A 26,313-nucleotide genomic window follows, 5' to 3' on the forward strand; every position below is an offset into this window, starting at 1 on the left:
AACTCAAGTAGATTCAATATGTCATCGCCATTTGCCAGCCTGGGTTCCTTCACTTCGTCCTTGCAAGGCGCAGGCATCATTTTAAATACCTCCGCGGATTTATAATCGATTCTGCATCTTCTTATTTTGAAACAACCGCCATTATTGCGCATCAAATACGCCGGCTTGCAGCCGCAGTTGCTTTCACAATTGTAGACGCAATCGGCGCCCTCGCTTGGGCAATTTTCCTTGCAATAATGATGACAGGATTTGAAAATCGGATTGCGGCAGGGCACCTGCCGCTGCGCCCAGCTTGCATTCAGCACTAGCAGAAGCCAAAGATTGACAAAGATCACCCAATTCCACATGGCAGCTGTCTACCTGACAATGGCGTGCCGTTTGGACGAGCTTCCTCTTAAGCTGCCGTAAACAATTGATTCGCTAGCGGAAATTCGGCTCATTTAATCGCTTAGCCAAGCTAAGCAAGTTATATAACAAAAAGCTGCACTAGAGGTGGGCGCGTGACACGAACACGCACGTGAACACGACATTACACGAAAATTAATGGCATATGGAAAACATATGTATCTATTTGTAATTAGTAATCTAAAAACAAGTGAAAGATTAAGAAAAATCGTTTTGTCCAAATATATTAAAATTGAGAAATGAATTAAAATGCGTGCGTTTCTTGTGTCGTGTTGGAGCACAAGTCCAACACGCGCCCATCTCTATTGGGTACGCCTTTCCATGTGACACTTCAACTGACTGAACCGAACGCCAGTTGCCTGCCCAGGCGCAGCTGAGCTTGGACGCACTGCAGCGCCAGCGCCAGCGCTGCCTGCGTATCAATGTATATTTCCATATATAGTAACTGTTCATGCCGCAGTGTGTATTTGTGAGTTAGCTAATCCCTGGGCGGCGGGCCGCGTGGACGTAGCACGCTCTCGAGCAGATTGGGTCCGGGCTGGTTCTTGGGCCTGGGCGTGGGCGTCAGGGAGCGCGTGTGCGGCGCTGCATCCTCCTTCTTGTGCACCGCCGAGGTGGCCGCACGACGCGCCCTAATCTTCTCCTCCATTTTGCTGGGCACCATAAAGCAATTGGACTCCTTGTAGACGGGCTTGCGGCGATCGTTCCACGGGAAGGTCCACTGTATGGGCGTAAAGTCGCGTCGCCAGGGCTTGCGGGGCTTGAACCAGCAATCGCATGTCCAATCCTCCTCACCGGGCACATCATCATCACTGCAAGAATTGGATGGCTTTCAATTATGGAACCAATTTTGCCCCCTCTGTCTACTTACCCACGCACAAAGACGCGCACATAACGGGAGGATTTGCGAAAGAGCTGCAATGCCTCGTTGAAGGTCAGCTCCAAGGCGGGCACATCGTTAATCTGGGTTATCTCATCCCCAATACGCATGCCACCGCGCTTGGCCAGACCCGTCGGCGAGACATTGACAATGGTCAGCGGCTCGAACTGATCTATGCCGCCAGTTACCTCGATGCCCCACATGGCATCGTAAAAGCTCATGATCCGACGATCCGTCTCCAGGGTATAGGTCATCTGCAGCTGATACTCGACATTATCGAATGCATCCGAGTCATACTTGGGCACCTTAATCTTCGAGTCGAACATGTTTGGGGGCTTATTGCCTAGGGAAACACCGTGTGGAAAAGTGACGACGTGACCGGCTCTGCGTCCTCTTCACACGTTTTTGCGCCTTTGGCGGCGTTCGACGTTTGCTTTTATAGTCGCCGACGGATGCGACACTTGGCAGCCAGTCGCCACTCGCCACTTGCCGGGTGTCCCTGCCCGGTCCCAGCCCATTGACAATGTCAATGTCTGTGTCTGTCGCATCGCTTGCCAAGTTAATTGACCAAATGTATTCGATTCGCCTTCGATTTGCATTTAATTGTGTCTATTTTTATGTCTCTGACCACAATCAAAGCGGAAGCTCATTGTGTGAGTTGCTTTTTTTTTTCTCTCTGTCTGTTTTGCCGGGGTGTTGGGTTGCGCCCAGTTTAAAAGGCGTTTCCAAACCAGCCGCTCGGGAATCAGCCAAGCAGCTCCGTTTAAGCCAAGTCCAGTTCTCGCACACCTCGCTGAGCAGCAGCAGCAACGGCAACGGCAACAGCAGCCGAAGCGGTGGCCAGTTCTTAAAGTGCTAACAAGTCCAAAGCGAATGTCCAAGCGGTTGGATTTCACTGACCTCAATCGGCGACTAGTGACAATGCAACTACCAACAATGACTGCAACCGGATACCCTGTGCCTAGCTAAGCAGCATACTTTTGCGATAAACCAACCGCCCACACAGTCCGGGAAATGGGAAATACATTCCTCATTAACTGCGAAGCATATAGTCTGAACTTTATAAAAAGTGCACGCCTTAAATAAGGCACACAAAAGACACTCACTTTTTGGTGGGAATGTTGGATGGTATCAAAAAAGTAAAATATTCTAGCTCTGTTTACGCTAAATCTAGCTTTTATCTAGCTTTTATAAGCTTCGAGATATGCTAAAAAAAAAAACAAAATTCCATTAAAGATTTTTATCCATTTCATGGAATAGCTGGAAGTTATCCATGATTTGTGCAAGTCATGCAAAAAGCTAGGTTCAAAATTTTCAAGACTCTGACTCTGAAGGCCTCCGAGATCGTAGCGAATGCTGAGCACGAATGTGTATTTCTTACAGGCACGGGAAAGGCTACTTCAGCCTGTCACAAGTATTTGCACAAAACCATCATGCCTTTCCACCCATTATCAATGGGCTTAGGGTAGAAAAAATATGTGATTTCAAGCAGTTATATTCGAATTACAAGAAGAATCCGTATACTAATCTCTGGCCGAGAGACCCTACCGAGAGTCTGACATGCCTTGAGATGCACCATATCATACGTCATCCATACCCCATTTTGAATGCGTACAGGGTATAACAAGCGAGACCAAAACTGAAGCTCCCAACGGCAACTGCCGAGACTCAAATGCGGATTTTACTGGCTGCTGCTGTTGTTCGTCGTCTTTTGAATTATTCATTTGTGCAAAAACAACAAAAGACCCATAAAAACCGAGATGGTCAGCAGGCAGGTTAACTGAAAAACAGACGCCAACTACCAACAACCAGCTACCGACTACGAGCGGCCAGCTGCCAAATGCCAAATGGCAAAAGGCAATGACAAGTTGCCTAATTACCGCAGCTTCTCTTGGCCGCAGCAGCAACGAGCGTTAAGTAAATTTGTCCCGCCGCGTGCTGGTCTTGGCCAACTTAATGCGCATACCTTAAGCCCCCGCCAGCCCCTTCCCCTTCCAACACAGGTTAAGCCCTGGTATATATCCTGCAAAGTCTGCGATTTGCATCGGCGACAATTGCTTTGGCCCTATTCCTGTGCTCAGCGCACAATTGTGTCGAAGATTTAGTGTGCACTTTGGGCCCGCATTTACATAACGCATACGCAACGTGGTACGTGGGCAACTGGCAACTGGCAACTGGGAACTGACTTTCAAGTGACTTTATTAGCTACGCAAAGCCCACAGGACCTAGCTTTGCATATGCTACTTCAGCTGTTCTTCAGTCGAACTTGTGTCGAAGCAGAACGAGATTTATGCGGCTGAATAAAATGTGTAATAAATGAAATACGAAAAAATGCCTAAGGGCAGATATTAAAAAACAAAATAAACTCAGAGCAAGGCTGATTTCTAATTAAATTTGTGTGAGCTCTAATTGCCCAGCTAGTATAGTTAAAGGAACACAGTTTAAAAAAAAAAACCCAAATTGAAAATAAAAACTTAAATTTAACAGCTCTTAGCTAATTCTCATTAATTACTTTATATATATACATATCCGAACCCATAAATGATATATATTCTAGATCAGCATCAACAGCTTAGTTGATATCCGTCTGTCTGTCCGGCTGTCCGTCTGTCTCTTTTTATGGGAACCAGTTCCTCAGTTATACAACTATCCGTCCTTCTGTTGCAGGCAACATATGTATATATCGGAACGGGCAGACTCTCAGCAATATATCAGCACTATCTGTTATAAAACGATTGCCTAACGATTGGCACGAAATTGTTTGAATAACTCTATTGTTTATCAAAATATCTAAACCGAATTTATATGAAAACATATGAAAAATCTTATCAAAATCGAACCACCATATCATATAGCTGCTGTTTATATATTCTGTTTTAAAAGAGTTTCTCACTTGTGCCGAAGGTATCCTTTTATATGAAATCGTTTTTAATTAATATTTTTTTTAAAAATAGACGCATATTCGATATGAACCTTTACTCCCATGATATGTACATGAAACGCAAGGCAAAAGGTTCCCTTATAGGTAATATTCCTGAACACACTCTCAGCTAAAAGTTTACAATGAGAATATAAACATCTCTGAACAAAGCTATAAAGAAGAAAAAAAATTATAATAATATATAAAAATTAAGTAATTATGAGACCAATGAATAATAAGTAATAAATTATAAATAATTCTGATGAATTTTAAAACTTACCCATTATATATGCAGAATTCGCCCCTGTACTCAGCTTGGATCCGATTGAGAAACACGTGATTTACAGTTTTTATTTAAAGCCGTTTTAATTTATAATTCTTTAGTAGTGATACGCCCAATATATATATTTGTATATATATATATTTAATTTGTTGTTGGATTAAACATGGCATACAGTTGGAATTGTTGTTGCTGGCTGCCAAAGTTTGTTAAAACCGAATCCGACGGCAAAATACTCTGCCCCGTTTGCTCTGCACACGTACCCGAGTTTCAATTAATTTCCATTTAAATTGTATATATAATTTTTATATATATATATATATGTATATTGTGAATTTCAAATGTTGTTGTATATGTAGCATATACTCGTATATATGTACTATAAGTGGAGTTAGCTCAACAATATAGATTTGCTAATACTTGGATTTAGCTTCGGCATTTACTGTGTGCAGCTATATAGTTGGTTTGTTTTTCCTCTTCTTTTTGATTGGTTAAATCAGCGCATAATTGTGAGTACATTTATATGATTATTATAATTACAATTCTCTAATATTTTACAATTCCAAATTAGTATTACATAATAGTTTAACAAATGTTTACATTTCGCTACAAACTCAAACTCAATCCGCTCGCTTAACGTGATTTGTTTCATTATCTTTTTCAACGTTTTCCAATACTGAAAACATACGAAAGCGAACACCAAACAACATTTTCGAGGGGGCGGATTCACACTTGTCGCGGGGTACAAGTGCGCCCCAATGTTCTGGCCCACACACTACGGCAATTTCGATTGCCCGCCGCACGTCCCGGCTTAAGCTCGTGCCTTGTCCGAAGCAAATTGCAAATGAAAAAATTGTTTTACAAATTTGTTTGCCAAAGGGTTTACATACATATACACACACATATATATATATATGGCTATAAGTTTAAGAGGGTTTTACTGCGTAGATATTGCATTTTAAGCACTTTTTTTTTAAGTTTCTTAGAAATTTACAGGTGGCCTTTGCATTAATTTTTTGTTTTTCATTTAGATATTATCAAAACTACGTTAAATATTTTGTTCGCTTTAAGCAATCTGCAGGTGGTTCTTTAGAAATCGAAAGAGAGAGGGGGGGGGGGGGGGGAGGGAGAGATATATAGGAATGAGTTAGGATTAAAGCAGTTCATTGCGGTAAACTAAACGTAAAGCTTCTAAGCTGTCAAACATTTGCATTGACTTTAGACTAGATGCAGCATTAAAGCGTTTTCTTTTTAATTCGTATGTTTTTCTTTTTCTTTTTCTTTTTTTGTTTACCTTCTACTCTTCGTATATTGCCGTGCCATTTACATTGTTCATAACTCTTGTGGCTTTTCGTTTCTTTTTTTTAGAGAAGTTCAATTATATAGTTTATCGAACGCATACATATAGAGAATAGATTTGTATTTCTAGAGTTGCATTAACAAATTAATTGTAAACTGCTGAGCGTACGCTTACTTTAAGTCCCACACTACGTTCTATATACTGTACGGTCTTTTTCGTTAACACACACACACATACATATATTATGTATATATTTATATATATTTAGGTATATATGTTTCTTTGTCTTGTATATGTATATGTAATTGCATTTTGTGTTTTCTTCATATGTCTTTGCTTGACTTGCATAATTAATTAAACAATATATCGTAAATTGTTGAAAATTTGTGTATAAACAGCAAATATATATATATGTTTTATACAATATTGTATTATGTATATAGAAATATATATATATGATTTTATATATGTTTGCTTTAGTTGCTCCTTTAAAATGCATATATATGTTTTTTTGTTGTTGTTTTGTTTGTGTTTGGAGTGTGCTGTTCTTTAAACATAGGCTCGACTGTATTCAACATAATATCACTTGGAAATTGAAAGTTTTGTTCGGCAATTAAATTATAAATTAATTAATTGATTAACTAATGATCATATTTATACAATTCGGAAACGTAAAGCTATTTACAAAACATATTTGAACGTAATACCAATTCTGAGCGCCCGCAAAGTATGCCACAAAACTTGTGACACGCCCACTGTTGCCTACTTTTGGCTGCCCGGCGATTATCAAAATAGAATTATAATTAAATACAATACTCAATAAACATTGTTGTCACTACTTAATTATTACGTACGCTTTGCATTTTGAAGTTGTATCTTGTTTTTCTTTTGTTTTTTGTCTGTTGTGTGTTCTTATACTCTTATATTGTGTTCTTTCGCATGCACATTAACATTCGCGATGGAATCCTAGCTATCTATTTGTCAATTGCCAGCTGCCTGTTGGGCCTGCTTCAAGCGCCTGCTTATGCCCAGTCGCTGCAGCCAGCCATAGCCTGCGTCTCAGTAAACCAAAACGGATTCCATCGTAATTGTATCTCATTTGTTCGCGCTGCCCGCGTTCACCGCGCTGCTGGCCTGAATCTGCGATGCCGTCTGCGAGGCCGGCTCCAGTGTGCGTCGCGCCAGGCGGGATCTGTCAAGGTTTGATTAGGCATAATTAGATTGGTTATATATTAATAGGTGGCATCATTTGACTCACTTGATTTGTCCAGCCAACAGCGGATTGATGGCATAGAGCCAGTCGTGCACCTCCTTGTCGCCCAGTGTTTGCAACAGGTAGCCGCGATGTTTGGTAACCACGCTGCATGAATGAAATAGAAATTGATCAGTTATATACATATCAAATATTAACAGGTGTTGTATGGCTTTGCCCAGTCAGATGTGTTTCTTCCAACTGGAGCTAGCAATTGTTCAATCATTGTTGAGTGGACGGTGGAATATTTGAAATCTATGTGGACTTCCACGCAGGTACATGTATTCCTCGGAACAGCTTAAGTAAGTCTCTTAAAGATCCACAAAAGTATGTATATGTAAAGTCGGACGGACGACAGGTCAATTATGTTCCGCTCATACAACCCAAATCCTAACATTTACGGGGGTTCTTCCGAAAATGCGAAGCATGACTTAAATACATATTCATAAAGAACTTTGATATTGTATTAAAAGGTCGATGACTATTTAAAAACATTGTACTTTCTATCTTTTCGGTTTGGACATTGGGACTGACTAATTGTCAAGTCTGGACTTGCATTTATGTTCGCATAGTTTAAGACTTCAGCTCACCTGAAAGTGTTGGGTATTTTGACCATGGCCGCCTGATCCTCGCTGCACTCAACCTGAGCTGTGGCCAGATTCAAGACAGCGCGTTCCACAGGATCCTTCTCCGAGCGATAGATAAAGACATAAGGACGTCGCACAATCTGAGCAAATACATATATATGTATTATTCTACTATTCCTAACTCTTTATAGGTATAAGTACTTACCACCCAGCGCTTCTTCCAGCCGGAACCGCCATGTTCAAGGACATTCAAGATACCCTTGCGTGCCACAACAGGACTAACGCGTATCTCCTCCAGCTCGGGCACATACAAGCGCAAAGGCAGAGCCGGCTGTGTGGCCGGAGCGGGTGCCTCCCAGCCATTTGGCGCATCGGCGCGGTCCGGTGAGCATAATCTGTGGATAGTTCAATAAATTTGAAGTTAGGTTAAGTTTTAGGGACTGTGCAATACGAAAACAAAGTTACCTGTGTCGAATTACAAATTTGTTCTTTCTAATTGTATGTTGAAAAAAAAAAAAAAAACAAACGAAACAAAAACGAAAACAAATATCGAAATTGTTTTTGAGTTTGACAGCAGAATAGTAGGGTGAGAATTTTAATTTGGCGTATGAGTGTTTGTTTTTTTGTGAGTGCATTTAACTGGAAAATAAAGAGCCGCAGCAGGTGCAACAGCAGCTGCTCGTTTGGCTAAAGCCCTTAACCCAGTGCATAGCTTGCATAGATCGCATCAGTTGGCATTTTGAACCCGGTATGTTACGTTTACTGCTGCTTTTTTACTGCGGCGCACTGGCCGTGGTGATGCATCATGATGATCCGGAACCGGATCGCCACAATTACATTTGGAATCCATTTAGCGCTTTCTGTGGCCCCAATGCCACCAGTGTGCGCTGCGGCGGCGTCTGCCCCGAGACCTGCTCCCACAAATCCCGCAGTTGCAGTCACCACTGTGGTGTGCCCTGTGTCTGCAAGGCCGGCTACGTGTTTAGCGTGTCCCTGCTGAAATGCATTCGGCGCAGCGACTGCCCCCCGGGTGAACAGCAGCAGGAGGTGCAAACGCATCGCGTGTTTCAATAAAACAACCTCAAATTCATAGTACTTGAGACTTGCTCAAAATTAATATGGCTCAAGATATAAACTTTGTCCAATATTTTTTCTAATTAAACTAAACGAGGCTTTCCTCTTTCAATGCAATATTAATGGTAGAAATATAACTGAGAAAATGCAATGCATTTCAGTTTTTAAGAGACCTTCGCATTCCTCATAACATGCAGCTGTAAAACGAGCTCAATAGCTCTTAAACCCGTCCTATTCAGGCTTAAATCGCACATCTACTTTAGAGATGGGCACGTGATTTTTTATAAATTCCATTTCTTGTTGCCTTGTGGCTTACGCAGGAAATCACATTTTTGGCCCATAAGCCCATAAGCTAAACATTAATGTTAATGTTTCTATGTAATAAACTATGTGGCCAATTGACGGTGTACAACTAAAGGCTCGAAGAAAGCAAAGATGGGAATGGATAAAGCATGCGTTAAATAATATTACAACTTACTCCATTGAATTGCTGGAGATGCAGCTAACGGTCATGTCTGCGCAGCCCTCATCGCTGGGCGAAACATCAGACTGGGTTTGTGTATCGCTCTGTTCGACCTTGCTGTAACGACCTAAAATGCCGAGACATTTCGTTAAGCGACAGTTCGTGTGTTCTTGCATTTAAGACTTGCCTTGCACCAGTTTCAAGCACTTGAGCATGAGCTCCTGCTCGCGCTGATTGTACTCGCGCTCGGGCATCATCTGCTGCGAATCCTTGACGGGCGTTTGTGGCGACTGTGGTATCAGCATGTGCACGGGCGAGGTGGCCGCACGTGCAGCCAGATTGCAAACATCCTTCTCGGTCTTGGTGGTCGGATTGGGATTGGTGTCCATGCCCAGACGCTCGCGCAGCAGCAACAAATGACGCATGCGGCCCACTTCCTCCAGACGCGTAAGTTTCTCCAGCTCCCATTGATGATCGAAGATCAGCGAGTCGCCGCGTGGCCGCCAGCCGTGCAAATTCTCCTCGCCGCGCACATACGTGGAGCTGGTGTCCAAGACGCGACGCTGCCGACGCTGCACACCTGTCGAATGAAGCATAAGGCGTATTGAGTGGCGGGTTCTACGACTTGTACGCGAGAGCAAGGACGATTACAACTACAATGAGAATTGCTACCTGGACTACCTGCTTCGGATGCTCTGCGCAGCGAGAGCTCGTAGACCCCAGAGAGTCGATTAGCCTCCGGATTGCGATACTGGCCAGAGAACAGATGCTTCAGTGAGCGCGGACCGGTGCGTGCATCGCGTCCATAGATAACCATGCTGAGATCCTTGGTAATAATAGCCGGACGAGCGCAGTTATCCAGCTAAAAAATACATTCTTTATAGGCTGTAAAGCTAGACTAGTATGGAGACAAACCTCCAGATAGGCGCTGAGTGTAATGTAGATAGTCTCGCCACCCTGCGAGACACGATTGAGTAGCGCCGAATTGTGCAGACTAGAGTCCCATGCGGCCTCAAAGCGATAGAAGGAGCGATCATCGCCAGGCACCTCCAAAACCTCGCCCGGAAACAGGCCCAGCGACAAAACGCAGGCGTCCTCATCCTGCTCATCCGAAGACTCGGGCGTATTGCGTATGCGTCCAACCACCAGCTCATTAATGTCCTTCCACTTCACCTCTGGCGTCGGCTCGTGCACAATAGTGATGCGTATGCGTCGCTGTATGCCCTGATGCAGCAAGAACAGCCCGCGGCAGGGAAGATCATCGCTGTGCTCAACCACCTGGGATAAGACGTTAAGATCACGTTAATTACAAGTAAAAAGGTAATGAGAATGATCAGATTTCATGGCATTATATACACTTACCGATGGCACGTACTCCCCATTGGGTGCTAGCTCACAGATCTCGAACCACACCAGCACATCATGCTTCGCCAAGACCGTGGATGATGGCGGACAGGGCAGCGGTCCAAATTTGGGACTGCGCACTGGCTGACTTATGGGTATGCTTGGTGGCAGCATGCGTCTTGGTGGTGGACGAGAAACGAACTCCTGCTTGGCATCCTTGTGCAGCGGATGTGTCTGATAATGGCCAAAGATCTTGAACATGATGGGCTGTGTCTTCAAATACTCAATAAAAGATTTGGTAACGGGCACAGTTATCTATAAGGAAATTCAACATTGTACAGAGAATACATTAAGAGCTCAGCCGGAATACGCACATTTTGCACATGGTAAAAACCGAGCGGAGCGCCCGAGGCGGAGTTCTTGACCGGCTCCGTGGAGAAGGCTTCCTCATGGCGATGCAAAAAGCTGTGGGGATGAACAAAAGCTTCAGCAAAAGTGCGATCATTTTTGGTTAAAGGCAACCCACTTGAACTGACAAAAGATGTCTGCATACTCTGCGCCGATGCCCGTGGCCTGGAGCACGGTCACACGGAAGGTGAACTCCTTGCCCACCTGCAAATGCTCGCCCGGCTCCTCGGCATGCTCCTGGTACTCTGAGGCTGAATTGGAATCAATGCCACGACCAGAATCGGCATCCTCTAGTTCTACAGAGAGCGAAGATTGTTGAGAAAGCAGTTTTGAGTGCAAGTTCTAGACGACTTACCCTCCAGTTTGCTGTCCAGTCCTCCATTGTCTATGTAACGCTGCACATCGTCCTTTTCGTTAAGCGCACGGTACTTGGGCTTGGCATCATCCTCGTTGAAGACCAGGCGAGCTGACTGCTTGACCCCGTTGTTGAAATCAATGGACTCTTCATCGAGCACCGGCTGCACGGCAATGCGTAGATAGCCCCGGACATCGCCACGTTCATTGACAATGGCCACCTTATGGACCAGGGGCACCGGATAGAGCAGGTTGCTCAGATAGATGAAAGAGCGACCGACCATGCGGAACCAAGGAAAGCGATCATAGAAGGGATCACCGCCAGTTAAACTCTCCACATTGTAGTCCGGAGAAGTGGGACTCAGCTCCGCCTCGTTGTGATACATTTCGCGCATTAGTTCCAAACGTTGTCTGGAATGGATGGAAAGCATGAAAATGGATGAGGTTAAGTACCGCTTGGAAAGGTCAAGAAATACACAGAAAACAGTGCGCATAGCCTAAAGCAGACATAAAGAAGCCTAGTGAAACAGCAAATAATAATAAAAAAAACTACTTGCACTAAACGAAAGCCATACGAAGAATTGCAAAGGAAAAGCTTAAGCAAAGGATAAGGCATGCATAGAGGGTGACAAAAGCAACTACAATACATACAAATGAAAAACCTCGAATGGAAAGCAAACCTAGAAGGTATCAGATTGGCCAATGTCAAACGCGTTGGATACGCCTGACGCAGCTGAGGCTTCAACTCGGGCTGCTCCACATGCTGCTCGAACTGGGCCTGGGACTGAATTGGAGGCGGAGCTGGATGCCTTGACAACTCCATCCCAGTCGCTCCACTGGCGTACGCCTCAATGCTGGACGTATCGAAGAGCATAGACGAAGGCGGACTCTCGACATTGTAAACTTGACGCATCAATTCGAGGCGATAGCTTTTGGGAGTTGATGGGTAAACATGGTTTGATGTAAAGTTGGAACAAGGGTATCAACATGATTCGTTTGGGATAGTAAGAGAACCAATAAAAAAAAAGGAGTACAAATCAGCATTTGTTAAAGCCGAAACTAGCTTTGTGCTCAGTGTGTGTGACAATGGCGATGAGTTTTCTTTGTAGAGCGTAAATGGTGGCGGTGAATTTAGCCAACGTTTTGTTGTGGCTTTTCTTTAATTCAACTTTTAAATGTCAAGTTAAGCAGTTCTAGAGCTTTACGGAAACTAGAATTCAAGAGCTACAACCACCATGCACGTACCATTAAGGAAAAAAAAAAACCAAAACCAAAATACAAGTTACCAAACTTAATAGAGTGAAGTTTTTTTTAAGACGAAAGAGAACAGTCGGCTTCGGGCTGGCCGAAGTTTTTACAGCCTTGCATTAAGTTGAAACTACGTTTAGCTAATCTGACTATATACCTGCTCTCAAACCCAAAGAAGCTACAACTTTATATATTTAAGATCTTGACCTAACTGACTTGTAATTTCTTACTATAACTTCAAAGTGAGAACTGGCGAGCGGAAGAAAACATTGATTGAGTGAAAAACATCTAATAGAATGCAGCTAGTAAGGGAGCTTCGTAAGCGGGATAGCCGAAAGGTCGCCGGTTCGAATTCAAATAATATATTAAACAATTCTTTATATATAATCTCAATTTTTGAATAGTTGTTCCCATAAGATATATAATTTATGACAATCGGATAATTAACAAATTGCTGCAAATGTTCTAGGTTGTAATATCTAAAACCCCCAACAAGAGTTCTACATAGGTTGCTCCCATGACATCTATATCTTTTACTTTCAAAATAATACGTTAAGGAATTTGCAACGTTAAGGAATTTTTCTCCGCCTCTCTTTCAAACTCATAACACCCTCTGCAAGGACATAACAAAAGTGCAAAAAGTAGAAATGAATGTGAGCAACTAAAACTTGCTGGACCCAAGTTCTTGGGGCGTCATCCTTACCGTAGTTTCTCCAGCGACCAATAATGTGTAGCCCCATTTTTGGTATCGGTAACCTCAACGGCGACCAGGGTCTTGGAAACTGGTGGAGCGCCATATTCATCCTCCGACTGCATGGGCGTAACGCTGGAGGCCAGCTCCGGTGGCAGCGGTGAGTACAAGGTGTCGGTCAATAGGGTGAACTGGAATTGAACCTGAGAGAGAGACAGTGAAAAGGAACCGTGTGTGACGTAACGCAACTTATTCAACTTGTTTAACTGTCCCACCTTCTTCTTTAGCTCCACCGAAATAGCATTAGCCTCCTTGAGGAATATGGCATTGCCCCAGAGATCATCGCGCAATGATGTGAACTGATGGTAGCGCCATTTGCGGAAGGCCCAAGCGGCTAGCCCAGCCTCGCGTGCCGTCCAGCACGACTCGTACATCGGATTGGCTGTAAGGGTTTGAATAGAGGAAGAATTTGACATACTTATCTATTAACTCTTTGCTTTAACTTACTGTAGACATCCTCCTCCTGATGGAAGTCCTCTGGCGAGTAGCTGCTGTACATGGACATAGTCATTGACTGCTCCTCCACCTGCTTCTGCAGGGCATCGATGCGCGCCTCGTAGGATTTGCGTTGCTCTTCGAACTGTTGATCGGCCTGGAGCTTTTCGCGCTTGTACTGCTCCTCCAGATTGTCGAGACGCTTCTTCATCTCGGCCTTCAGATCGATGCCCTGTTTCTCTAGGAGCTCGCACTGTGCGAAATTCCAATCAACTTGCTGAGTATCCGCCTTCTCCACCTCATTCTCTGCCTCGTTCTCGGTTATCTTTTCGCGCAGCTCACGCGCCTGCTCCGGATTGGTAAAGCGGAACACGTGATTCTTGCCCAGAATCACGCGAGAGCCTGTCTTCAGCACCTCGGGTTCGACGAGCTTGCGGCCATTGATAAAGATGATGGCATCCTTGTGGGGCAAGAGGGTGACAGTGCTGTTGCGATTCTCAAAGGTGCAGTGCTCCTTGAGGATGTGCGAGCCGGACAACTGTATGTCCTGTGGCACATTGGCCTCGTGTGTGCCCAGACGTGTGAGACCGTCCTTGATGTAGTAGAGCAGACATTCCGACAGATTGGGATCCTCGTTCAGGTTGACCAGATGTGGTGTCTTTTTGGGCGAGAAAACGCCCACTGTGATGCCATCCTCTTTGACAGCCACGCCCATCTCGGCAAAGACCGCCTCACGCTGCAGGCGTATCTCCTCGGTGCGCTTCAATTTCTCCTCCCAGGTCTCATTGAGTTCTAGTTGAGATTGGGCAATCAGGCAACTGCATCTATGGATTGCCTCTAGGCGAGCTTACCTGCAATCAGCTTCTCGCTGGCCTGCAATTGATCCACGGCCATCTCCGTGGTGGAACCATTGCGATTACGTGATCCCTTGGTCGGCGACTTAATCACCGAAGACTTGTTCAGTTCATCCTCTGCAAGAGTGGATGAGAAATTTAGCAGGACATGATGGGGATTGGCTGTTGCCACAAGCGCAGTGATAAAAGCGTGCAGAGATAAGTTAGGGTATATGGTTAAGTATATTGAATATGTGGGTACAAAGCGTGGCCGATTCGTTTTGGTGACTCTTGGAATGATTAACTCTGGCGTGTCCACGTCTAGCCCTTGAGCAGTGCGGACTGCAAGGAGTACTCTGTGCCAATCTTTTGCACTCGGCAACACAAACGTAACTGCAGTGGGAGACGGGAATCGTTAAGATGCAGACGCAATTTTGCAAGATCAGCTGGGATCACAGTTATTTCTCATAATCAAGAAACTAGTCCAATCTTCCACTGTATATCAACTCGTTTCGAATAGAACGCAACATAAATAGGACTTGAACATTGATAATCATAGGTAAAAGAGTTTGTATATTGTTGTATATTTATATGGTATAAGGCATACGTCCTGAAGCGAATTTATGTTTACAGAAGCGCTGAAGTTACAAACACTTTACACATACACACACAAGTTTCTTGGCTAGACACACATATGGGCACTTCCATTGAAGTTTCTAATATTTCCGAGAATTAGTTATTACAATGCCACAATTATAAGTAGCAAATGCTTTAAAAAACTTGACCACATTCCGGGCTGGTCTGCGTCTGGAAATGCCCATTTGTTTCGTAGCGTATAGTATATAGGGTATGTGACATATTGTCATATTGCGTATTTTGTGTAAGCCTTTTGATATGTATTTTAGTTTTTAGTTTAGCTCAGAGTTGTGGGCTTTACTTACTATTCGCATCGCGTTTCTCACACACCACTTTGCCATCGGGTCCTAAATGAAATAGGGTTTGTTTTTGGGGTTTTATGTACTCAAGCATAAGTCTAGACTAGGACTAGGACTACGACTAACTTAATGTTTTCTGCAGTTTTTTTTTTTTTTTTTTAAGTATTGCCTTTGATTTCCGGGGGCTTAGGTTTAAGCTTAGTCAATTCCCTATATACTATAACTCCATAAATTGAGCTGCACTTACCCTCCTGCACCTCAATGCCCTCGGCCTTGAGCAGATCGCGCAGTTTTTGTATCTCCTCTTTGAGCTCGCGTATAAGCTTGGCGTTGGCATCCTCATTGACCACAGCCTTGCACACAATTTGCTTGGCACGATCCGCATAGCTAAAGGAATTCAACTCAAGGATTAGTCAATGCAGCTTGAGCTCAATCGTAAACCTACCGTAGGGTGCTGAGAGTTTCATCGTAGTTGATGTCAGCTGGCGATATGGCAGCTATCATGGCTGTCTTGGAGTTGCCGCCCAGATTCTCGCGCAGCAACCAGGTCAAAGCGGAGTCGCGATAAGGTATAAAGTCCGCCTTCTTTGCGTTCTTCTTCTTGGATGCCTGATGTTAAGGAGGAGTTAGAGCAATTCAAGGACTAAGGTGCATAGAAATACTTACAGACTGACCGTTGTAAGGGTGGCAGGAAAAAGTGAAATCAGTTAGAAAATCTCTTTAGAAGAAATAGAAAACTTTTATACTTACCACCTCCGCCAGGGCGGATATGACTTTGCCTAAGGTAGTCAAGGATTTGTTTATGTTGGCGCCCTCCTTCAAGCGAGTGCCTTTAGCGCCTGTGGAGTCAGCACGCTCCGAGCCGGCCAAATCGACCAAACTAATCTTGGAGACCTTCTCTGTGATCAAATCTGTCATGGTATCATGGCGACGTTGTGTAAAGAAAATGGTGAAGACCGCGTGGGAACGCGAGCTTGTCTCGTTCATGTTGGTGGCGGCCACAGTACTAAGGAATACAGGAGACGCAATAATGAAGCAAGACGGACAGATTAGCAAACAACTTTAGGTTGACCTACCGCGCCTTGTTGCCCTCATCGATGAGGTCGTGAATGTCCTGGTAGTCGGTGACAGCCAACTTGGATAGATCCTCCACATAAGGACCCAGCAGTGGATGTTCGCGCACACGCAAATTGCCCTTGTTCTTGGGATTCAGCAGATCCCGCACGCGTTCGCAATAGATTTCCATGTAGGAGACCTCCACGGAATACTTGAGCTCATCGGTTTCGGTTTCTTGTATGCGACCGAAGAGATCCTTGCATATCATTGGTATAATGCCCTCCTGTTGCTCCTCCTGGCGGCCCATCATGGTGTAGGATTTACCAGCGCCTGTCTGCCCATAGGCAAAGATGCACACATTGTAGCCATCGAAGGAATGCTGCAGCATCTCCTCGCCAATGTCCTTGTAGACCATCGATTGTGTGGAGAAGTCCGAATCGCGGGGCTAGAGCGGAAGTGGGATTAGTTAATATGGTGACAGTTTAGTTATCCGGATCTAGTCTTACATCATGGGACCAGTAGGAGTAATCGAAATTGAAGCGCTTGATGGACTCGCTTGTGTTGGGCGGCACTTTCGGATTGGTAATGGCTGTAAAAATAGAGGCTTAGAGGTTTACTTTAAACGCAATTTCTAGCTGCATTACCCGTTGTGGCGCCGCTCATCTCGATGATGCATTTGGACTCCCGTGCAATCTCCCGCGAGTTGAACGGGCGCACCCGCACCGCTACCTTAACCGACGACATATTCTAGTGGCCCGCGTCGAGCGGCAGCTGCTTGGCTTGTCTTAGGTTGCGGTTAACTGAAGTGGAAGAGGCGGAGGCAAATGGGTTAAAACTTGGCAAGGCATGTTATGCGAGCCTGGCAATTGGCCCGTAAATAAGCCACAAGTCGCAAGCGCAGCGTCATTTTATAATTGGCCCAGCTGTGTCTGGCTCTCTGTCTGCTTTTTTGCCTGTTTGTGTGTCTGTGTCTCTGTGTGTGTGTGTGCAGTGTCCGGGCGCCTGTTGTGTCTGTGTGAGCTGTGACTCATGCAGCCCGCTGGGGGTTTGAATCAAATTTACATGATTGCAGTGGGGTTAAGCAGTCGATACCCAGCCGCAGCATGTGGCATGTTTGAAAGGCAAATAGTTATCGCATTCCAGAACAAATTATTTGATGATATATAATTACAAAAGCTTTCTATTTGGAGCCATAAAAAAGTGTATTGCATACCTAGCGGCATACACCACCAGCGATATGCATTTATGTATGTACGTTTTTTTCATTAAAGTTGAAAGCAATTACATTTAAGTGAAAGGAAAAATACAGTTCTGAATGTTTAACCTATTTTTTTTTTATTATCATTGTCAGTATAGGAGTAGTTATAGACAATCCACAATTAAGAGTCGGGAGTGCCCGACAAGGTGATACTCTGAAGCGAGGATGGCAAAAGCTAGGAAATTAACGATATGACTTGAATTGAATATACTTACTATTCTAGAAGTTACTTGTAAAATCTAAGAGATTTGCTCAAAAAACAGTATTTAGATATTGGAGTTTAGCCATTGCTTGTAAACGGGATAAGTTATCGAATATTGGAAACAAATTCGCACTACGAAGGAACTAGGAGGACCTGCGTACAAAATGTCAAGTCTTATGTTGTTATAGCTCTTATACATACAGACAGACGGACAGACAGACAGTCGAACATGGCTAGATGGACTCTACTATTGATTCTGATCAAGAATATATATACTTTATGGAGCTGATTTCTTCTGCCTGTTACATACATTTGCACAAAAACATTACACCCTTTTTAAACTATTTTCAATGGGTTCACGGTATAATAATATCAAATATATTTGACAATATATAATTATACTTTATTTTCCTTAAAAATGTATTGATTGAGCAGCAGATTGAGTAGTGGACACATTGGGCATCAAGTTTAGGTTTCGAACCTCCGAGAAGGCAAAAAATAAAATTTATGATTAAAATTAGAACGTTTTATAACGTTCAACTTTTGCGACTTCTTAAAATATATAGAATTATACAAACAACACATAAGTGTTTGACAAATTCATTATTTTAATGATAATTCATTTATTTTCAATTTATAAAAATCTTAAATATTTGACTTTACGCCAAATAGCTTTGTTCTTAGGCAAAAGAATTTTTTTTATTTCCTGCTTTGTCGCCTTTATGTAAATAGTTTGGTATAACCTGCTACCCTGCTGACTTATAGTTATGCTGGCTGCCTTCCGCACACCCCACACACACACACACACACACATGTGCACGAGTACATACTAGAAAAAATTCCACAATCCACACTTCCAATAAAAGCGCAGCCGAGTGTCGGGCACTCGAATGAGTCATCAGCAAAAAGAAAACCCCCCCTTACACTATCCGAAATCGTGTGTTTAAGAAAGGCCAATAAAAATAAATGTTTGAATGCATTTAAAATTCAAGATATTGTTACCTTTGAATCTGGATTGGAGCCAAAGAAATGCTGGCTAACACTTTTATTTTGAACTAGGCTAAAAAGTTCTTGGACTTGTTCATATTATGAGGAATTTGTATTTTAACTCGATTTAATTTTAATTCAGCTCGAATGCATTTATATTATTTATTTTCCATTTGTTGGATATCTTATTTCGTTTTATTTAGAGTACATTTTCAATTCTTGATGCGGCACAGTTTTTCACACGACCGACGAAATTCATTAACTCGCGCACAGTGAAGTCCTAGAATGTTGAGACACAGGACAAGGGAAAACTTTAAATATTTCCAATAAGTTAGCCTAGAAGCACGAATGATGCGCGTTGCGCAGCTGTGAGAAATTCTTGCTCAAGCTCACACAGTCTCTCTCTCTCTCTCTCTGTCTCTCTCTCAAATTCTCTCTTTCTCTTGCTCTTGGGTTTCTCTCTGTTTACCTGACGCACAGACTTTTGTTTATATTTTTGCTGAAGCTGTCGATGCAAAAATGCAACAGCCTGCGCTTAAGTCTGGGCAAAAGTCTACAAAGAGAACATTGCGCAGACGCCAACGAAAAGATAGATAGATGGAGAAACAGGGAGAGAGAGAGCCAGTGAAAGTCAGTGAGAGTGAGCAGGAACATTGGCAAAATATTTGTGGTATGTTTATAATTCTTTATATGCTGTTATGCTTGCTGACGCGATTGGAATGTGCTGGATATTAAAATTATATTAATAAATAAAATGCAAAACAAGGCACAAAATACTATCAATTTAATTATGGAATATATCTCTGTTCATAGACTAGTTATTAGCTGTATAAATTTTACGCGTAACCTTCTAGACTTATGTTCCTTTTTTTTTATTTTTTTAAAAGTCTGCAGCTACAAAATTCCCTGCAAGTCAGTCATATTTTCAGTTAGTTCTTGAACCTTAGGTTGAGTCCTTCAGACACGTACAGCAACAAAATAAATCCTTCACATTTCACTTCTTTATTGCGGTGCGTCATGTTGTGTCTCTTTTATGGTTTCAAGCACCGTGACCATTATATGCCACACAGAAACACACACTCACACTCACACACACACTACAAGTTTTCCCTTAGCATATCCTTCGCTTGGGTCGTCTTGACCTTTATTAATAAATTTCCATGTTGCCTTCGTCATGGCTAACAAAAAAAAAACTCTACCATGGAAAACTCTACACAAAGCTAGGTGCATTAATTTCGAGGCTACTGTAGAAAAAATATGGCAGAAAAAAATAAAATTTTATAAAATATTTTAAGAAAAATTATATAAAATTAAGGGAAATAATGAAAAATGATTTGGTGGACATTTGAATTTTGAAATGTTTCTTTGGCGAATCGATGAAAATTTTGCAAAATATTTTTTTGGATATTTTTGAAGCAATTACCAATTGAATTTGGGTGGGCAAAACACAATAAAAAACGACAAAAACTCAAAATAATTTCGGCTTGAAGATAAACTGCTCTGGTTGTTGTAGTAAATCCTTCTCCCGTTGTTGTTGCTGTTGTTGTTGTTGTTGTGGCTGGTGCTCATCATCGAATGTGAAATTAAATATTATAAGACTATCCATCATAGATCTTTTCGAGGAGGTGGGAAATATGATCGATAGCACCAAAACTATTGTCAGCAATAAAGCAAAAAACAATAAATAACCAAAACCGCACATTCGCGTTTAAGTTTTCGCAACGTTCTTCAGTTATATATATATTAAGATATATACATATATATATATACTATAGATATAATATATGTATGTATAAGGCTTTCTTCTGTATAACAGCGAAAATTGTGCACACAGCTTAGCAGCTTTTTTTCAGGACAACTGCCTGGTATTCAAGTATTTTGCAAGTATTTTAATTTGTTGTTACGTTTTTATTTTTTTCTCTTTTGGTTACAATTTGTTAACACATTTTTTGTGGCTTTTTTTGGTTTTCTGCACAAAATCGATGGCCAATCGAGGCGTAGACCGATAAACGCGCGCGCTTCAAACAAATGTGAACTGCATTCGTTGGGGTTAGACGACGCAGTGAGCCGAGCTGCCAGGCAACCGAGCTGGACAAGGCAGCCTCAGCAGCCAGCGACCAGCCCTCAGCTGAGGCGCATGCGCTGCTCGGGGGTTGTTGGGCGGCGGTACCACTCCCCCAAGCATTGGCATGACAGCTATGCTAAAAATTTCATCAAGCGTCCAGCGCAATAATAACAAAATGCGTAGCCTGTCAAAAAGTAGCGCATAATGAATTTCATTTTAGTCGCCTGCCTCTTAGCGCAACTGTAACACCTTTTTTGGCCGCCAGTGTAGACAGCCCACACTGCGCAGTTAATAGTACGAGTAGCTGAAAAATCTTATTATGTCGCTGCCGGCGAATGACGTAAAATAGGAAATTTCTATTGATTTATCATCAATGTCGGATATCACGAGCCAGCTTGACGCAGCACGGATCCGCTTTTTATGCTCGTCTTTGCATTGTCTCCAACGTAATTGCTTTGACATTGAAAATGTGGGCGATAAAGCGACAGTTAATGGTTAATGTTATTAACAAAGTCTACCACAGCAGCAACTGCCTATTGACAGTGGCCAAGAACAGTTGGGCTCGGTGTTAGCCAAAAGGCTCAACGCGATTTTGAATTGAACCAGTGTGAAACCAGAATAAAAGTGTGTTGCCTGCGTGGCTAGGCATCCGACTGGCAAACAGCTGGACGCTGGTTCAAATTTATTTTTATTTTGTATATATATAGGTAAATGTGCAAGAAACACGGTTAGGCTTTTTAACATTTCATAACTAGCTTTCAAGAGAGACTCAGCTATATCGAATCGAACAGAAAGAAAACTCTGCAAAGTATGCTTTAAGTTTTCTGCATTTTCACACTGCGAAAACGTCATACACAGAAAATGTCAGCGACGACGCATCGAAAAACCGCGTCGCCCACGCACTGAAAAACGCTTTTCACATACATCCCAGAATTGTGCGTGGGTGTGCGTGTGTGAAGTGCGTGGTAGGGGTAGGGGTTGCTCGGCAAGGTGGAAATTCTATTGCTGCGCAGTAAAAACTGCAACACGCGAATGGCGGACGGCAGCCAACCCAAATAATATCGAACGAATTTCTCAGTAGAGAACAGTAGTAGGGGGTGCACGTGGGCGGGTCGTTGACGTATATAAAAATTTTGTGTGTGTGTGTTTTTTTTTTGGAGTTTGCCATTGACTTGAGGCACATTCGCATGCCCAAAGCAAGGAGGTGCACACACTGTGTGCGTCAATGTCAATGACAGTTCATGGACTGATTGGGTATACACAGGGCAAAGGACACAGATTTTGTGGCATCATTCTGGCTGACAGTTCGTAGACTTTGAACCATTAAAATGGCGTGCTTAAAACTAGTATGTGCCCGACTACAGTTTACCCTCTATCCAGCTTCGAGCTGCCCTTAGCTATTCTCACATTTAAACCAAGTTTTGTACAAAGACACTCTTAATTTTTATTTTGTTTTCAATAACTGGAGAGCTACTGATTCACTCGATTTCAAATTTTCCGTGTTAAAGTATGGCTTCCAATTAAGTGCATGTACTAATTTTGGGCGCAATTGGACAAGGGGGTTGTTGTCAAATTGAAATAAACCTGAGCTGCAAGTAAATTTTTGTTGTAATTTTAAAATTCTACGAGACTGAGACGTAGAATAGAAAGATTTCGAATGCAAAGGGGATTTCATCCAATTAATCTCTCAGATCGGTTAAAGAACCTCTTTTAATTATGCCAGACCTAACTGTAGAATAATTTGTTGTGTATTTCTTCATTTCATTTCAATTTAAATTGTTTTTCTTTATTAAAAGACAAATTGAAAACACAACAAATTCAGGAACATACGAGACTGATTCAAATACCCAGAATTGAAAATGGATACATAAGGTTGTCCGAAAAAATATATAATAAGTAAATATGATTATCGAATGGTTTCTATGCCATTAGAACGGGCTATAACGCATAGGCCAAGAGTATATACCAATATATATAAGTTCGCAGTCGCCGCCTCTTGCCTGTGCTATATACATTTGCACAGCTTCAATCTACCCAATAATATCATATTTTTAATGAGTATATAATATAATGAGTCTAACAAATTTGTTTGTAATTGCAAAGCACAGCTCAGGGCGTATTTACAATTCAATTCTGTTTTTAAATTGAGACTCGCAGGCAATTCACTCAATGTGAAGTGTGCGCAGACAGGCTCTTAATTAAGCTCAAATCAAAAATATACATATATATATATATAAATATATGTATACATAGCTGCATATATATATAGAGAAAATGTATATATATATAGAGTTTGCCTTCAAGTCGTGCACAGCAAGCGGCAATGGCGACGTCTGTGTCGTCCATTAAGTCAGCTACATAAAACAAATGCGATTTTCTTATTTAAATTAACGCAAGCAGCAAACAGCGACTGTGCCCACGCAAAAATAACACATACACACACACACACACACGCACACACACATACATGCACAGCACAGTTCACAGTTCGAAGCTCGCACAGCAAAAAGCGGATGACTCATGCAAAGAGTCCTCAAAACACACACACACGCGCATGTTCGTGCCAAGTTTGTTGTGCCAGTGTGTGTGTGTGTGTGTTTGTGTGTGTGTATATGCTTGTTGTTGCTACAATTGCTTCTTGAACTGGCACCTACCACAGTCAGCAGGAGCCGCAGTCAAACTTGGTGAATCATCCTTTTTAGAGGCGCGCGCGTTTCCTGCCCGCCAGTCCCCTCCCGCAACCCATCCTCATACACACATACACACACAAACTACTCCACCCTACACGGCTTTTATGTGGCAAACAAGCCACTGACGTCGAGCAAATACACAAAGAAATAACATTTATAGAAGCCACAACTTTCAAGTTCAACTATGAAATCTTAATTTAAGCTCTTTTCTTTACTTAAACTTTGTTTAAATATGTTAGATAAAATGCTGCAAAAATGCAAAAACAATAAGAAGCTTGAGCAAAATCTATGAAATTGATTTTTCTTTAAACGAACAACAAATTTTAAATATGAGCTTAATTTATGTTGTTCATTGAATAAGAGTAAAATTAAAAATATGACTAATTTAAGAGAGAAAAAAATAAAAACTTAATAAGACAAATTGAAAAATAATATTATGATAAAAATAATTATTGGCTGTCATCATTTAAGAACACTAAATTTGACCAGAATAATTCTAAAGGGCTTTTTCTCGAATCGATCTACAAGGAAGGTAAGTATTAGCTGCAATTTGATATGTGGAGGACAATCGGCACTCACCGGTCGAAAGTCGACAGAGTATATAATAAAAAAAATTTTTTAAATATTTAGAAAATAAATAAAAAGCAAAATAAATGTTGATCATTTTTGTTACTGCTTAGACACTGGATATCAAATCATATGTCTGAAAGAAACTATTGAGTAGTTTTTATTCTTACCAAATATTTGATTAACTTTTGAAGCTTCAGACTCTTTTCTCTTAGTGTGGGCAGCTGCCATACACAATATTTTGAGCCTCAACTGTGTTGCTTGTTTTTTTTTTTTTTCATAATCAACTTATTATTTCAAGGTCTGCTTAGGAATTTAGTTTTTTTTTGTCATTTGTTAAACACGAATACCCCTAATGCTTGAATTGCCAGGAATGTTGTAACTTTCGGTGCCGCGTTGTCGCGCAGATTGCGTGTATGTGTGTGCATGTGAGTGTGTGTGTCTGTGTGTGAGTGTGTGTGCTAGCATAGTTATAGGCGCGCGTGTCCCGCCTATAGACGTATGTAGGTGACTAAGAGTCGGCCACGCCTTATTGCCCAGTTGCCATAAAATGCATGTGGCAACATTCGCCGTGCTGCTGCAAGGTGGCAGCTGCAGCCTCAACTGCAATTTGAGAGCAGCCCCAGCCAAATTGCCAACAGCTCCAAGTGGAAGGGGGGAACACTTAAAAGTGCTCCCACATAAATCATGCGGCGAGGCATCCCACGAAAAGGAATAAAATATTGCGGGCCCAAAAACCGCACTGTGGTCTTGGGGCTAATACAATTCAGCAATATTTAAAACAAAGTGCCGAGCGAAAAGTGTCCGCCAGGAAGCCATTTTACGGTCGTGCGGTGCATTAAGTGCACGGCCAGGTGAACCGAAGCCCGAGCAACTGCGTGCGGTTTTCCCGCGAATCGCGTCCCTTGCCCCTGACCGAACAACTTTTATTATATTTTTTAGCGGAAATTTATGTTTATTGCTTGGCTGCCACATTTTTACCCTTAAAAAAGTGGCTTGGGTTAGCACAAGCTTGTCATTACGTTTGGCACTTAGAAAAAGTTTAAAAAGCTAAAAAAAAGTTGTGTGAGCACCTGAATTTACCACTTCCAAATAATGTGAATTGCAACTACTTAAGACTTCAATTTCTGCTTTCCAAATACTGTAAAACGCAAACCCTTGAAATATTTCTTAATTGTTGAACACATTAATAACGGTAGAAACAGTTCGGTGTGTGTTGTAAAACGCTTTTCGTTCCCTGTGATTTTCCCTTTTCTGTGTTGAAAACAAATTTTTAGTATATTTTTATTTATTCATGCAGTTTTGTGGACTGCATAAAATGTGGACAAGGAACTTATTTTAAATACGAAAAAAACTCAAGGTTGAAGTCAGGCAGCCGAAAAGCAATGCATGAAAAACTAGAGATGCATTAAAGTCTTAAACTTTATACTTTAATGCTCTATTATAACAGGACTTTATTACACTTAAAACAGCACAGAGCTCATTTCAAAGAAGTTTCCATCGTCTCGCGCCAATCAAGAGCTGCTCTTATGACGCACAAGAGAAATGTTTGTACTGCCAACTGATGCGCAAATAGGAAACGGAACGCCCACTCAGCGTCGGACAGTCGGACAGATGGACGGCCAACATGGACATGGACATGGACACGGACATGAACACGACTTGAACATTAACATGGCCACGATGACACAGACATTGTCATTTACCCAACCACACAAGATGTGCTTTTGCGTCGTTGACAAGGTAAAGGGTAGCACGGGAAGGCCCGAAAAGGTCAGAGGTTGTGCGCAATCAGGGCACCAACAATATTAGGCAAATATAATAAACTAGATAAATTTTAATTATTATTATTTATTATTTTTACGAGTGTGCCATTTCGAAATAATCATAAACTTTACAGCCTAATAGATAATGGGCAAATTAGCTGTGCTCGCTATTTCCATAAAAAGGGGTTTATTTAATGCCTGTATATGAGAAAGGAAGTAGGAATAGTTAACTTAGATAAAATACACTGAATAC

At 42.1% G+C, this 26,313-nt stretch overlaps 3 protein-coding genes across 3 annotated transcripts; 1 reads left to right on the forward strand and 2 right to left on the reverse strand.

Moving 5' to 3' along the window:
* Positions 1 to 613: 613 nt before the first annotated feature.
* LOC6625658 (uncharacterized) lies at positions 614 to 1,700 on the reverse strand. Its single transcript, XM_002048972.4, has 2 exons — positions 1,277 to 1,700; positions 614 to 1,217 (listed from the first exon to the last, which is right to left on the reverse strand). The coding sequence occupies exons 1-2, from the start codon at positions 1,609 to 1,611 to the stop codon at positions 884 to 886; spliced, it is 669 nt and encodes a 222-aa protein (XP_002049008.1). The 5' UTR covers positions 1,612 to 1,700; the 3' UTR covers positions 614 to 883.
* A 2,845-nt stretch (positions 1,701 to 4,545) lies between these two features.
* On the reverse strand, positions 4,546 to 19,252 carry unc-104 (kinesin family member unc-104). Its single transcript, XM_070210240.1, has 25 exons — positions 18,988 to 19,252; positions 17,170 to 17,325; positions 17,032 to 17,114; positions 16,546 to 16,970; positions 16,220 to 16,475; positions 15,915 to 16,078; positions 15,717 to 15,856; positions 14,553 to 14,672; positions 13,714 to 14,493; positions 13,482 to 13,648; positions 13,219 to 13,409; positions 11,948 to 12,196; positions 11,269 to 11,678; positions 11,032 to 11,209; positions 10,880 to 10,970; positions 10,524 to 10,820; positions 10,077 to 10,439; positions 9,834 to 10,023; positions 9,349 to 9,741; positions 9,177 to 9,288; positions 8,090 to 8,116; positions 7,830 to 8,019; positions 7,628 to 7,764; positions 7,044 to 7,145; positions 4,546 to 6,977 (listed from the first exon to the last, which is right to left on the reverse strand). The coding sequence occupies exons 2-25, from the start codon at positions 17,267 to 17,269 to the stop codon at positions 6,881 to 6,883; spliced, it is 5,262 nt and encodes a 1,753-aa protein (XP_070066341.1). The 5' UTR covers positions 17,270 to 17,325; positions 18,988 to 19,252; the 3' UTR covers positions 4,546 to 6,880.
* On the forward strand, positions 8,151 to 8,815 carry LOC6625657 (accessory gland protein Acp62F). Its single transcript, XM_002048971.4, has one exon. The coding sequence runs from the start codon at positions 8,375 to 8,377 to the stop codon at positions 8,696 to 8,698; it is 324 nt and encodes a 107-aa protein (XP_002049007.1). The 5' UTR covers positions 8,151 to 8,374; the 3' UTR covers positions 8,699 to 8,815.
* Positions 19,253 to 26,313: the final 7,061 nt, after the last annotated feature.

Source organism: Drosophila virilis, chromosome 5, assembly GCF_030788295.1.
Source record: "Drosophila virilis strain 15010-1051.87 chromosome 5, Dvir_AGI_RSII-ME, whole genome shotgun sequence".
Taxonomy (NCBI): Eukaryota; Metazoa; Arthropoda; class Insecta; order Diptera; family Drosophilidae; genus Drosophila; species Drosophila virilis.

Excerpts from the sequence above, each read along its gene's own strand:
- LOC6625658 (XM_002048972.4), bottom strand. The coding sequence starts at position 1,611 with ATGTTCGACTCGAAGATTAAGGTGCCCAAGTATGACTCGGATGCATTC. Across the intron at positions 1,218-1,276 it reads GTGCGCGTCTTTGTGCGTGG|TGATGATGATGTGCCCGGTG; the intron begins GTAAGTAGACAG and ends CAATTCTTGCAG.
- LOC6625657 (XM_002048971.4), top strand. The coding sequence starts at position 8,375 with ATGTTACGTTTACTGCTGCTTTTTTACTGCGGCGCACTGGCCGTGGTG.
- unc-104 (XM_070210240.1), bottom strand. The coding sequence starts at position 17,269 with ATGTCGTCGGTTAAGGTAGCGGTGCGGGTGCGCCCGTTCAACTCGCGG. Across the intron at positions 10,024-10,076 it reads CACTCAGCGCCTATCTGGAG|CTGGATAACTGCGCTCGTCC; the intron begins GTTTGTCTCCAT and ends TGTATTTTTTAG. Across the intron at positions 8,117-9,176 it reads ATCTCCAGCAATTCAATGGA|AAAGAACAAATTTGTAATTC; the intron begins GTAAGTTGTAAT and ends ACATACAATTAG.